The sequence below is a fragment of the Zootoca vivipara genome, chromosome 14, assembly GCF_965207765.1.
Source record: "Zootoca vivipara chromosome 14, rZooViv2.hap1.1, whole genome shotgun sequence".
Classification (NCBI taxonomy): Eukaryota; Metazoa; Chordata; class Lepidosauria; order Squamata; family Lacertidae; genus Zootoca; species Zootoca vivipara.
In genome coordinates this window covers 30,543,002-30,555,913 of record NC_142597.1, presented here as the reverse complement: position 1 = coordinate 30,555,913, position 12,912 = coordinate 30,543,002, and the positions used below count along the sequence as shown (strand labels likewise).

General features: G+C 49.8%; 1 protein-coding gene across 4 annotated transcripts in view; it reads left to right on the top strand.

Moving 5' to 3' along the window:
- Positions 1-12,912, top strand: part of ELN (elastin) — a 60,205-nt gene that overhangs the window by 17,176 nt on the left and 30,117 nt on the right. The window contains exons 2-6 of one of the 4 annotated variants that reach the window (XM_088658259.1): positions 7,977-8,024; positions 8,786-8,827; positions 9,756-9,812; positions 10,615-10,649; positions 11,684-11,717. In XM_088658259.1, the coding sequence (XP_088514385.1) occupies positions 7,977-8,024; positions 8,786-8,827; positions 9,756-9,812; positions 10,615-10,649; positions 11,684-11,717 (216 nt within the window). The remainder of the gene's footprint in view (positions 1-7,976; positions 8,025-8,785; positions 8,828-9,755; positions 9,813-10,614; positions 10,650-11,683; positions 11,718-12,912) is intronic. The other 3 variants (XM_088658260.1, XM_035139194.3, XM_060268539.2) reach the window with 3 other exon arrangements.

The window sequence follows — 12,912 nt, the reverse complement described above, 5'->3', positions numbered from 1 at the left end:
TAGCAAACTAGCAGCCTGTGCAGATTCCAGTTAAATGCTAGGAAGAACTTTCTGGTAGTAGGAAATGTTTGATAGGGGAGTGGACAACCTTTGAAAGTGGCTGGACTCCCCTTCCTTGGAGGTTTTTAAGCAGAGGTTGGATGGCCATCTGCCAGGTTATCTTTAGCTGTGATTCCTACATTGCAGGAGGTGAGATTAGACGACCCCTGGGCTCCTTCTTAAACTGTGGTGCTCAGAACTGGATAAGCTTCCCCTTGGCGATTCATCTTCTCTGGTCTGGAGAAATAGCTCCTGGTTCCAAAGGTTTTCTGAGGCAGAATCCTGGACCCAATGGGCTGTGTTTGATGGCAGACCTATTTTCTTGGGGGGGGGGGGAGAGAGAGAGAGAGAGAGAGAGAGAGAGAGAGAGAGAGAGAGAGAAGCATGTTCTGGTTACAGGCAAAGGCAGAGGGGAGCTGGCCCACAGCCACTGACAATTTTGGGAAGGAAACAAAAGATTGTGTTTTTGTTTTGATTTGATTTGTTTCTTACAAAGGAGACACAGAGAGCTCTAGTGAAGCCAGCTGTGAGGGAAGGCCAGGATTGCTCCAGCCACATACCTGGGCAGATTGAAGCCTCAGCGACATCTGCTGGGGAAGGCAGAAGCGGCACAACTAATTGTTTCCTGGGCAGCAGGTGATCGTGCTGATCTGCCTCAGGAATGGCCACTGTCCCAGTTTCAATCCCATAGCGTCTCCTGGTAAAGCTGGGAGAACCTTGTCTGAAACTCTGGAGACTCACTGCCTGTCAGTGTAGACACTGCTGATCTAGATAATAGAATCAGAATTTGTAGAGGTGGAAGGGACCCCCAAGGGTCATCTAGTCCAACCCCCTGCAAGGCAGGAATCTTTCGCCCAACGTGGGGCTCGAACCCTCGGCGCTGAGATTAAGAGTCTCATGCTCTACCAACTGTGCTATATGGACCAGTGGTCTGACTTTGTCAAAGGCAGTTCTCTGTGCTCCTATTTGGGAAAGGCCTATTTAAACCAGCTCTTTGCCTAGAACCATGAGGACTAGAATCTTACTTTACTATTAGTGAAAGCACCATTGCTCACCAGTATAGCATCTGCTCTGAATGCAGAAGGTCCTAGGTTCCATCCCCAATGGCATCTGCAGGTAGAGCTGAGACTGTCTCCTCCTTGAAACCATGAAGAGCCACTGCCAGACAGTGTCAACAGTAATAATAAAAATAATATCTTTATTACGGTCATAGACCAGCTGTCAACAGTACTAAACTAGATGGACCAGTGGTCTGATTCTGTACAAGGTTGCTCCCTGTGTTCCTCATAGAGTAGGCAAAACTGATGAGGAGGGTGGAGGTCCCACATTGGCTAGGATTATCTAGTGCAGGCATCCCCAAACTGCGGCCCTCCTGATGTTTTGGCCTACAACTCCCATGATCCCTAGCTAACAGGACCAGTAGTCAGGGATGATGGGAATTGTAGTCCAAAACATCTGGAGGGCCGAAGTCTGGGGGTGCCTGATCTAGTACAAGGTATATTCATTGTGTTTATGAACCACCTTTTTTCTCCAAGGCAGTGGTGTAGCATAGGTTGCCAATGCCCGGGGCAAAGCAAGTTTTGCACCCCCTAAGCCATGGACCATTAGCACAGATGCCAAGAGGAAGTTTTCTAGGTGGGGCTTGGCGATCTCACATGGAGCTAAAATGGACCAAGTTGAGTTGTAGATAACCTTAATAAGGTTACCAGACGTCCCCGTTTCCTGGGGACAGTCCCCGGATTAACAAATCAGTCCACATACAAAATCAATTGAAGTTGAAAAGTGTCCCTGGATTCATTGAAAAAAATCTGGTAACCTTCCCTTAAAATCAGAGGCTGGCGGAAAAGCAAACATAACTTTCTTCTTGCCTCTTTCTTTCTTTGTTTCGGGCAAGTCTGTGCAAGGGCTCATTTCTTTTAAAAGAGGCGCTTTCTGAATCCTAGGAGGTGGGAAAATCACAGCATGGAAGAGGACAGCAGCAAACTGGGAAGGGCCAGTATTTTTTCTTTTGAAATTTTGTGCCCCCTAATAATGTTGCACCCGGGGGCCCAACCCTCTCCCCCCCCCCCATGCTAGACCACTGCTGCAATGAGCTCAAGGTGGCGGACATGGCCCCCCTGCCTCATTTAATCCCCACAACAACCCTGTGAGGTAGGTGAGGCTGAGAGGCAGTGGCCAGCCCCCAATGAGACCTTCATGGCTGAGTAGGGGCAGAATTCGAACCCTAGTTTCCCAAGTCCTAGTAGTCCGATACTACAGTACATTGGTCCACAAAGAAGGCAGAAGGGGATAAATCTGGCTGATATCTGAGCCTCTTCCTGCTCCTCCCTCCTCCCTCAACGCCATCCCCCCCTTGCCGGCAGCCATGCTCCTCCTCGGGTCTCTGCTTATTTCATCACCCTCCTCTTCCCACCCTCCTCTCCTCCATCCGTTTTGGCGAAGCCTCTTGCCTGTTTCCCAATCTGCCCTGGCTTGCATGTCTTGGGGATTCTGGCTTGTGTTGACTTCACTTTGGGCCGTTGTCCAGCAGCCAATTAAGCTATATAATGCCGGAACTTTAAACCAGTTCTTGACCCGCTCCGGAGAATGGGGGTGGGAAGGTGGTTAGAAGAGGCATCGGTGTGTGTTGGGGTGGGAATAGTGTGTGTGTGGGGGGGGGCCAACCTAGAGAGTTTTGCTGATCTGGAGATTGGAGGCCTGTTTCTTATGCTGGCTTCCAGATGTTTTTTTCACGGCGCTCCCCAGCACGGCCAGAGCAGATGTTCAGGCGGTAGCGCTTAATTGGCGCCTTCCCTTGAACATGAGGACCCTAGGCTTCTGGATCAGGCCACTGGGCCGTCGAGTTGCAGCATCATGTCCTCCCAGTAGCTGACCACTGGGAAAAGCAGGAGCAGGATTCACCACTTGTGATTCCCAGCATAACTGCCTCCAACTGTGGAGGAAGAGCGTAGACATCATGGCTGTCTAATCCTCTTTGAAACATTAGGAAGAACTTCCTGACAGTAAGAGCTGTTCGACAGTGGAATTTGCTGCCAAGGAGTGTGGTGGGGTCTCCTTCTTTGGAGGTCTTTAAGCAGAGGCTTGACAGCCATATGTCAAGAATGCTTTGATGGTGTTTCCTGCTTGGCAGGGGGTTGGACTGGATGGCCCTTGTGGTCTCTTCCAACTCTATGATTCTATGATTCTATGAAATCCATCCAGGCTGGTGGCCCTCGCTGCCTCCTTTTGGAGGCAGTTCCTGGAGAACCTAGGGAGATCTTGCTGGATCAGGCTGATGGCATCTAGTCCAGCATCTTAGGAACAGGAGATGGGTTCAAAATTTGAGCAGAGAAGAGATTCCGACTAAACATCAGTAAGAACTTTCTGGGGGTAAGAGCTGGTCTGGACACTATTGGAAGGTAGTGGATGCTCCATCCTTGGAGGTTTCGAAGCAGAGGTTGAATGGCCACCTGTCAGGGTTTCTTGAGCTGGGATTCCTACATTGCAGAGGGTTGGACTAGATGGCTCTTGGAGGTCCCTTCCAACTGAATCATCTTCACCATCACACCCCTAGGAGGTGCTGCTGATTCCTCAGTCTCAAGCCTTCTTTGCATGCTCCCAAGTATTGTAGCCTGCCTTTCACGGTTGTTGTGTGAAATTACTGCGGCAAAGCATGCAACTCTGCTTTTGGAGGGGGGAGAGGGAAGTGTTATGGAAATTCTGTGAGACACACGGTGATTTTTATGGAGCTTATGAAAATACGCCCCAAGCTCAAAGGCAGGAGGTGGTGGGTGCAATATTGAGTATGTCCCCCCCCTCCCGCTCCTCTGAGTCGCACTATGGCTCACGACTTTGATATGGGGATGGGCTGGGGTTTTGTTGCCAGTGCACAGCTTGACTCGCTTGCTTGAGCCATCCATGAGTCTTTGCTCAGTTGCCCCATCTCCCTTGGGTGCAAGATCAGTGGGGGTGCTTGTGCTCATGGGGAGGGGAGATTGAGAGGGCCCTGTCCTTTGACTGTCTGTCTTTTTCACGGTTTGAATAGAGGGAAAACAATCTTCAGAGAATGACCCCAGTGTTAATTAGCTAATTGGGGGGATGCTGAGAGGGTGTGTGTGTGTGTGTGTGTGTGTGTGTGTGTGTGAGAGAGAGAGAGAGAGAGAGAGTCCTTCATTTTTCCACCCCCTAAAAAAATTAAACCTCTTCACAGCCCAACTTGGCCTTTGTTTGACAATGGAACAAACTCCCTTGGGAGGTAGTGAATTCTCCTTCCTTGAGTTTAGATGGCCACCTGTCAGGGATTCTTGAGCTGTGATTCCTGCATTGCAGGGGGTTGGACTAGATGACCCTTGGGTACACCTCCAACTTATAGAACTGTATTCTGTGGTTCTATGCATCTGAGGCCCCTCTGGATGTTTTGGACTGAAACATCCTCCAACCTCATCAACATGGAGCTGTGTTCCCCATGAGCTGAAATATCACATGACCACACTGGCTGGGGCTGATGGGAGATTTATTTATTTATTTAGATTTACACACTGATTGATTGCAAAAAAAAAAACTCTCAAAGAGGTTTACAAAAAGATAAAACGATGAACTTATCCGTAAGAAGAATTAACAACAAAAGTTAAGACTTTCAGATTAAGAACTAATAGCAGATTAAGAACTAAAAGCAGATTCACATCAATTTTCTAAACATCTCAGTGGGCTTGTCTAAACAAAAATGTTGTTAGGAGGCACCGAAAAAGGTACTGGGACTGTTTATGTATGTGACAACAGCTGCAAGGACGCTACTAGCCCAAAGATGGAAGGAACCAACAGTCCTCCTGACTAGGGAAACTGCTGGACTATGCTGAAATGGCAAAACTGACTGGGAGACTTAGGAATCAAAAAGATAATCTTTAAAAAAAGAATGGGGAAAATTCATAACTTACTTAGGAGACCATTGTAAACAAAGCTGGACTTTAAAAATAACTTGTAAAGAAACAAAAGTTATGGATAATTTAGAAAGATAAAAATTGTGGAGAACGTAATGATATGTAGTTGTGTGGTTTTTTTTTAAATAGTTTAAGGACCCATGCAGGGGACGGGGGGACGTCACAAGATTAAGAGAATATCGTATATATGGATATGTTGAAAGATTTTTCTTTTTATTACTTTGAATTTGTTCTTGTACAAACCAATTTAAAAATATTATAAGAAAAGAAAATGGCACAGGGAAGGCAGGTGCTTGGCATCAAGAGGCAGGGAGTTCCAAAGTGTAGGAATGGGTATTATGAAGTCCAAGTCATCTAGAGGGCCCTAGGCTAGGGGAGGATGGTCTAATTCCTCCCTCTGCCAGCTGCTCCAGCTCTCCCTACTTGGCAAGGGCACTCTCCAGATTTCCTGGTGGACATCCCATAATAAATCACTGTCATAGGGGGGGGGGAACAGGACAGGGGGAGATGCCCACTTGAGCAAAAGAGCACATGGGCAGAAAATCCCAGGGTCCAGCTTTCTTTTCTTTGCTACCCCTTCACAACTTATCCAGAGAGAGCAGATATGTTTGGGTGTTGCCGTTCTTTCGTAACTACAGGCAGATCTGCATTAGATTGACTCTCTCTTTTAAAAAAAAATGGAAAAGGAAAAGCCTTCTCTCTTGTTAACAGAATGTTCAAAGCTTTAGAGGAAAGAGATTGATGTGCAACTGCGCGGTTTGCATTTCTTTCTGTATACAAGCAAAGCAATGTCACGCCATGTGGTCCACCTACAGGAAAGATGGGCAACATCTGGAGAGGGGCTCCAGATGTGCTTGACTCCAGCTCATGGCATCTGGCCTCGGGGTTGATGGTAAGAGCTGGGAATCCAGCAAACACCTGGTGCCCCCCCCCAAGATCTCCCCCAACCATGACCTGCATCCTGTTCTTACAGTGGCCGATCAGATGCCTGTGGGAAACCCATATGCAGGACGTGAGCCCTGTCCCCCCCCCCCCCGTGGTTTCCAAACACTTGTATTCAGAAACATTGCTGCCTCCAAGGTCCCTCAGTGCCCCCCCAGCTGGAGCCCCGGACCCTGGGCTGACAATAGATCCCCTCCCTTTGCTGCAGCAAAAGAGAAGCACTCTGCTTGGGCTCAAGAGCAATCCTCTTTCTTGTTCCTACTTCAGAAGAACATAAGACAAACCTGCTGGATCAGGCCAGAGTCCCAGCTAGTTCAGCATGTTGTTCTCACTGCGGCCAACCAGATGCCACAAGCAGCATTTGAGCACAAGAGCACTCTTCCTTCCTGCAGTTTCCCGCAATGGGCATTGAGAAGTATGGCTGCCTCCATCTGTGGAGGCAGAGCAGAGCCATCCTGGCCAACAGCCATCTACAACCCTTTCCCCCATGAATTTGTGCAATACTTATTTAAAGCCCTAAGGGACCCAGGTGGCGCTGTGGGTTAAACCACTGAGCCTAGGGCTTGCTGATCAGAAGGTCAGCGGTTCGAATCCCTGTGACGGGGTGAGCTCCCGTTGCTTGGTCCCAGCTCCTGCCAACCTAGCAGTTCGAAAGCACGTCAAAATGCAGGTAGATAAATAGGAAGGTACAGCGGGAAGGTAAACGGCGTTTCCGTGTGCTGCTCTGGTTCGCCAGAAGTGGCTTTGTCATGCTGGCCACATGACCTGGAAGCTATACGCCGGCTCCCTCGGCCAATAATGCAAGATGAGCATGCAACCCCAGAGTCGGTCACGACTGGACCTAATGGTCAGGGGTCCCTTTACCTTTACCTTTATTTAAAGCCCAATCAGTGGCCATCACTGCTTCCTGTGGGAGGGAGTTCTGCAGTTTAACAATGTGCTGTGTGCAAAGTGGTTTCTTTTACCTGCCCTGAATCTCCCAACATCCAGCTTCCTTGGATGTCCAGTGTCACGAGAGAGGGAGGAAATCTTTCCCTTATCCACTTTCTCCATAACATGCATGCTTTTATAAACTTCTACCATGTTGCCTCTTACATTTCTCACAATGAAAACCCCCCTTTCCTTGGAGGAGGGTCGCTCCATCCCCTTGGCCTGCTCTGCTTGTCCTTTTGTGACCCTGCTTGGCACATTCTGGGGCTGGTATTGCAAACGGGTTCTGGGGCTGAGCCCCGTCTCAAACAAAGCTCTGTGTGGGCGCCTTGCACAAGGAAGAGGCGGGGGGCTTAGGTCAGCCTTCAGACAACTCAGCTCCTCCCCAGGGCTTTGCTTCCAGCTGAGCATCTTTGACTCCCACAAGCCACGCCAATAGCTCCTTGGCCCTGAGAGAGCCCTTCTGCAATCAGACAGTTGAGAAAAGGTCAGCTCTGTTGTTCGACTCCCAGGGCAAAGCATGTTGAACTTAAACACAAGTGTTTATTTAAGAGGGAAGGAGCAAGGAAGGCGTATTGGCTGGACAGGAGGGCGAGGGGGAGGGAAGAAGGCGATATGAAAACAAAGGGTGAGCTGTTTAGGGCATGGTTGTGCAATCCTCACGGAGGGTCAGAGGCAAAGCAGGATTCCACCCCAGAAAGCCAAAGCGCTGTCAGTAACTGGCAGCAAATGAACGGCTGACACAGGCCAGAGATGGTGGGGGCGGGGTGTGCAAAAGAGAGAGCGCAGATCATAACACGATACTTGCCATGTTAATTATTCCTCTTTATGCGTCCAGGAAACTAGCAGATCACACTTGCAGAATTGGTTCACAGAATCCCAGAATTATAGAGGTCGAAGGGAACCCCGAAGGTCATCTAGCCCAACCCCCCGCGGTGCAAGAATAATGGCAAACCCTCAACAGATTGCCCCTTGGACTTGTGCCCTGAGCCCTTTTAATACCCAGCTATGCTTCTGAATGGCAGGAAGATGGGAACGAGAGAAAGATGGAGGCCAGTCTTCCAAGCCTGTCAACACTTTTGTCTTAGATGGGCACGAATGGGGTTTCTCTTCATCACCAGCTCAATCAAACTCTTTTTTCCCTTCCAGGGGTCCCAGGTGCTGGCGTTGGAGTTCCCGGGAGAGGCTATTACCCAGGTAAGGGTCACCACTACCTGCAGTGTTTGCCACCAAATCCACCCGAATTTATTTGTGCGTGGAATTTCTCTGCCCCTTCCCACAATAAGCCACCCTTCTCAAAGCCCCTTTCTTGCAAGAAAAGGGTCACAAACAGGAATAATGGGGCGAGATGGTGCACTGCCCTGTTGAATTCATGCATGCATTCTTCCATTTGTCTGGCTGGTTGATTTCTGATCCTGCTGACATGTCCTCTCCCTAAGGGTCCCAGCGGGAATCGCAATCACAAAATAATGCATAATCAGTCAATGAGAGCTGGTGCGGTATTGTGGTCGGGTTAGGACCTGGGAAACAAGGGTTTGAATCTCCCCACACAACAATGAAGTTCCCTCGGTGACTTTGGGCCTGTCACTGCCTCTCAGCCTAGCGTACCTCATAGGGTAATTTGTGGGGATTGAATGGGGGGGGGACATGTATCCTACCTTGAGCTCATTGGGCAAAAAGGTGGGCTATAAATACAATCAATCAACAAACTGTGAATCAACAACAGTAAATGCTACAATTGATAGCACCATTTGCAGCGGGTGTGGCTTGTGGCCCCCCTGATTGTTGCTGAACTACGACTGCCATCCTCACCCCTGAGCTATTCTTGCTGGTGCTGAAGCTAGTTTCAGTTCCCATCAGCACCAGTGATGGGTGCTAGGTAAGCCCGCTTGCGATGGCTAGGCACTGTTAGAGGGCCCCTCCTGGGTCTCCTGAGACAACCGTCTTGATCCCTACAGGAGCTGCTGGTGTAGGAGGACTAGGAGGACTTGGTGGGGCAGGTGAGTCCCTGGAGGAGGGAAAGGATGCTCTCTGCCTCCTGTGCTTGAGCGACCGAACGGTTTAGAAGATAATGCATGGGGCGGGGGACATAGGTGGCGGTCCTTTCCCCTGTTTCACCAATGGATCAGCAGCTACTTCTTTGGACGGCTGCATTGAACCTAAACTGAACCAAGGATCAGAAAAGGGCAACCCAAACGATTGAGGGGCTGCAGCAAATCCCCCACAGGGAAAGGTCGCAGCGTTTGGGACTTTTTAGTTTAGACTAAGGCAAGTAGCAGGAGCTTGAAAAATTATGCATGGCAAGCAGAAAGTGGGTAGAGGAAAGCTTTCCTCCGTCTCTCAAAACGCTGGCACTCCTGGACATCTAATGAAGGAGAACAATGGAAGATTCAGAACCTGTAAATGGGAGGGCTTGTGGATAGCTTAGTTGGTCAGAGCATGGTGCTGATGATGCCAAGGTTGAAGGTTCGATCCCTATAAGGGATGGCTGCATATTCCTGCATTGCAGCGGGTTGGACAAGATGGTCCTCAGGGTCCCTTTCCAACTCCATGATTCTATGATTCTTCATGCAATGCATAGTTAAACTTTGAAACTCCCTCCCACAAGAGGCAGGGATGGCCACCAATTTAGACAGCTTTAAAAGGGGGTTAGACAAATTCATGGAGGACAATAAAGCTATCGACGGCTACTAGCCAAGATGGCTATGCTCTGCCTTCATGGTCGGAGGCAGCAATGTTTCTGAATTCCAGCTGCTGGAAATTGCAGGAGGAGAGAGGGCTCTTGTGCTCAGGTTTTGTTTCTGGGTTTCCCATTGGGGTATCTGGTTGGCCATAGGTGAATAGGATCCTGGACTAGATGGGCCATTGGCTTGATCCAGAAGCCTTCTCTTAGGTTCTTACATTCTGTGGTTCTCCTGTCCTCCACAGGAGCTGGTGTCGGAGGTCTGGGAACAGGCGGCCTTGGAACTGGACTGGGAGGAGCAGGTGAGGCCTCTGTTGAATGGTTTTGTCTGTTGGGTCAGCGTAGGGCAGCACCATTGTGGACCAAGCCCACTCTCTGTTGCTGTCCTTCAAGGCTATCCAACGGGGTGCCTTCCGGATGTTGCTACAACTCCCCTGATCTCTGGCCATGGCTGGGGCTGATGGGAGAGTTAGCTGTGATCCCAACATTGCAGGGGGTGGGCTAGATGGCCGATGAGGTCCCTTCCAACTCTACAATTCTATAATTCTATGAGCTGGCATCTATAGCATCTAGAGGGTGTCATGTTGGCTGCCCATGATACACTTTGGAGCTTAGCGTCAGACAGTTGGGAAATGTGAGTGGGGAGTCTTCAAAGTCCATTTCAAAGTCTTCAGGGTAGAAACCATGTTTGCCTTTCTGGGGAGGGAATTCCACAGAATGGGGCCAGTCACCATGAAGGCCATGTCTCCGTTTATGTCCGCATTAGGAAAGTGTGAGGGCAGACAATTTCAAGCCTGGGTGCTGGATGCAACTCTCTATGTGGCCCCTGAGACCCTCATCTGCCCTGCACCTGCCTGGAGTAGTATTGCCTGGGAGGGGTGGGTTCTTGACCTGAGACGTTGCCTCTTGCTTGCTTGGATGGCTGTTAAAGCAGTGGGTGTTTTTGTGGGTGTGAGAATTTCTGACTTTCATGGGGCTCGAATGTAGCCTACCATACAATGGTAAGTGTCCCAATTCATTGCTCTGCCCACTGTTGCTTTTGGGGACACTTCTCCTGACATAGGTGCTCATCTAACTGTACCGGATGCTTCCCTTTCTCCCCAGGATTTGGAGCAGGAGCAAAGCCTCCCAAACCAGGTAAGTGGCCATCTCCACTTCCCCTAATGCTTTTTGCGACTGGCATGGTCTCTCCTCTCTTGTTGTGGCTACTGAATGGGGAGAGGAGGAGGAAGAAGGAGCCCAGTGGGCTTCCTTGTGTACTCCTCTCCCCAGGTTCTGTACCAGGGATGGGGGGAAATTTGTGGCCCTCCAGATGTTGACCACATTATAACCGGCCACTGGCCATGCTAGCTTCCAGCCATGGGCATAGCTAGGATTCTTGTTAAGGGGTGGGGCAGGCCTTTTGTTGGTGGGAGAGGGCAGAACCTCAGTTTGTTATATGTTTTGTTGATTGATTTAGGGGGGCCTCTCCCTGCCCCCCTGGCTATGCCCATGCTTCCGGGGCTGGTGGGAGATGGAGAAGGTTTGGAAAAGAGCAAGGGGGTAGAATGTCTCCCCTGTGAGGAGTGGTTGCAGCCTCTGGGGATTTTTAGTTTAGAGGAAAGAAAAGCAAGGTAGACCTTTATAAACTGATGCACAGCCTCAAGAAAGTGGGCAGGAGAAAGTTTTCCCCTCTCTCTTATAACATTGCAACTTGTGGACATCAGGTCAAGCTGAATGTTGGAAGATTTGCAACAGCTAAAAGGAAGGGCTTCTTATTCCGACATTGCAGGGGGTAGGACTAGATGACCCTTGAAGGTCCCTTCCAACTCTACGATTCTATGGTTTTATGATTCACGCAGCACATAGTTGTCCTCTGGAACTCACATTTCCCACAGGAGGCAGCGATGGTGACCAACCAAGCCTAGATGGCTTTAAAAGAGGACTGGATAAATTCAGGGAGAAGAGGGCTATTGTTGGCTACAAGCCGGGATGGCTATGTTTTGCCTCCGTGGTCAGAAGCACTGATGCTTCTTAATACCATTTGCTGGAAACCACAGGAAAGGACAAGGCTTTTGTGTTTATGGCGTTTGGTGGCCACTGTAAGAACAGGACGCTGGGCTAGATGGGTCCTCTGTGGGCTGATCCAACTGCAGGACGTCTGATGCCCTGGCTTCTTTTTTCCTCTGCGGGTGTCGGAGGGGTTGTCGGGGGCACTGGAGCACTAGGTAAGCTTGCCGCTTGCACATGAGCTCTCCAGCTGTTTCCTGGGAAGGTCTGGCTGAGAGCAGGTATCTCAGACCCATCTGGGCCTCCCAGGCTGGTGAGAGGGAATTGTTTGGAGGATATACAGAGCACTGGCTCAGCACAACTGCTGCCTGGGGCAAAGCAGAAAGATGCCAGCTTATCCTATTCCATGCTCAAAAGCAGATTGGCAGCTGAGTCTTACTTCAGCACTGGCGATGAGGACAGCGCCCTATGCGGCATGTGAGGGCAGAATGCCTTCTTGACCTACCGTAGTGGTTCTCAAAGTGTGTGGCATTGTGCCCATGGGATGGGCTTACCTAGGTGGGTACTAAGAAGCAAGCACAGAGGCTGGAGGTGAAAATGACTCTCAGATTTTGAAAAGTTGGTATCACTGAATCATCCATTTTCTAATTGGGTTTTGAATAAATGTGCATTTCATTGTTGCTGCTTTGAATTTTATTGCGTTGTTATCTGCCTTAGTGGGTCATGAAGGCTGTTATTCTGAATAATGCATTTTATACAGTAGGGGAGATGAATTTATGGGACCAGGGGAGGTGGACCCCCCCCCCAAAAAATAGCAACCAGGTTGGATGGCTCTTGCTGGTTTAAGAGATGGGCACATGGAAATCAAGTGGAGCCCAGTGTCAGGGACTGGCTGGACAAAGAGGAGTGGTGGGAGGTACCCGCTGGGGGACCCCCAGGGGAAACCCCCAAGGAGGAAGGCTCAGAGCCCAGGGATTGGTGGTGGGACACTGGGGAGAGGTCAGGGGGAGCGGATTGGGAGGAGCAACTGTATGCTGAAATGGCAACAGGGTTTGGCGAGCAGGACGAGCCTGTGACAGGGTGTTCAGACTCCGAGGCTGAAACAGCAGACTGCAAGAGGCTGCAAAAGAATCCAGGGAGCCTCCCTCTCCTGCTGCAACAAACTCCCCTCCTTGCTGGTCTCCAATAACACAGAGAATAATGAGGAGGGGGGCAGAGCAGAGGTCAGAGATGCACAGACACAGATAGCTTGGAAAATGTCTAGGAGAGGAAAAACCTTAGGAGGGGTGGAAGGCAGATGCTCCATAGAGGCAAGACCTGCTTGGAAGTGTTGCTGAGTTGCATGCCATTTCCTTGAAGAAAGAGTTTTCTTCACTGATGACAGAGTCCTGCATCTTTCATGCTGACCTGCAT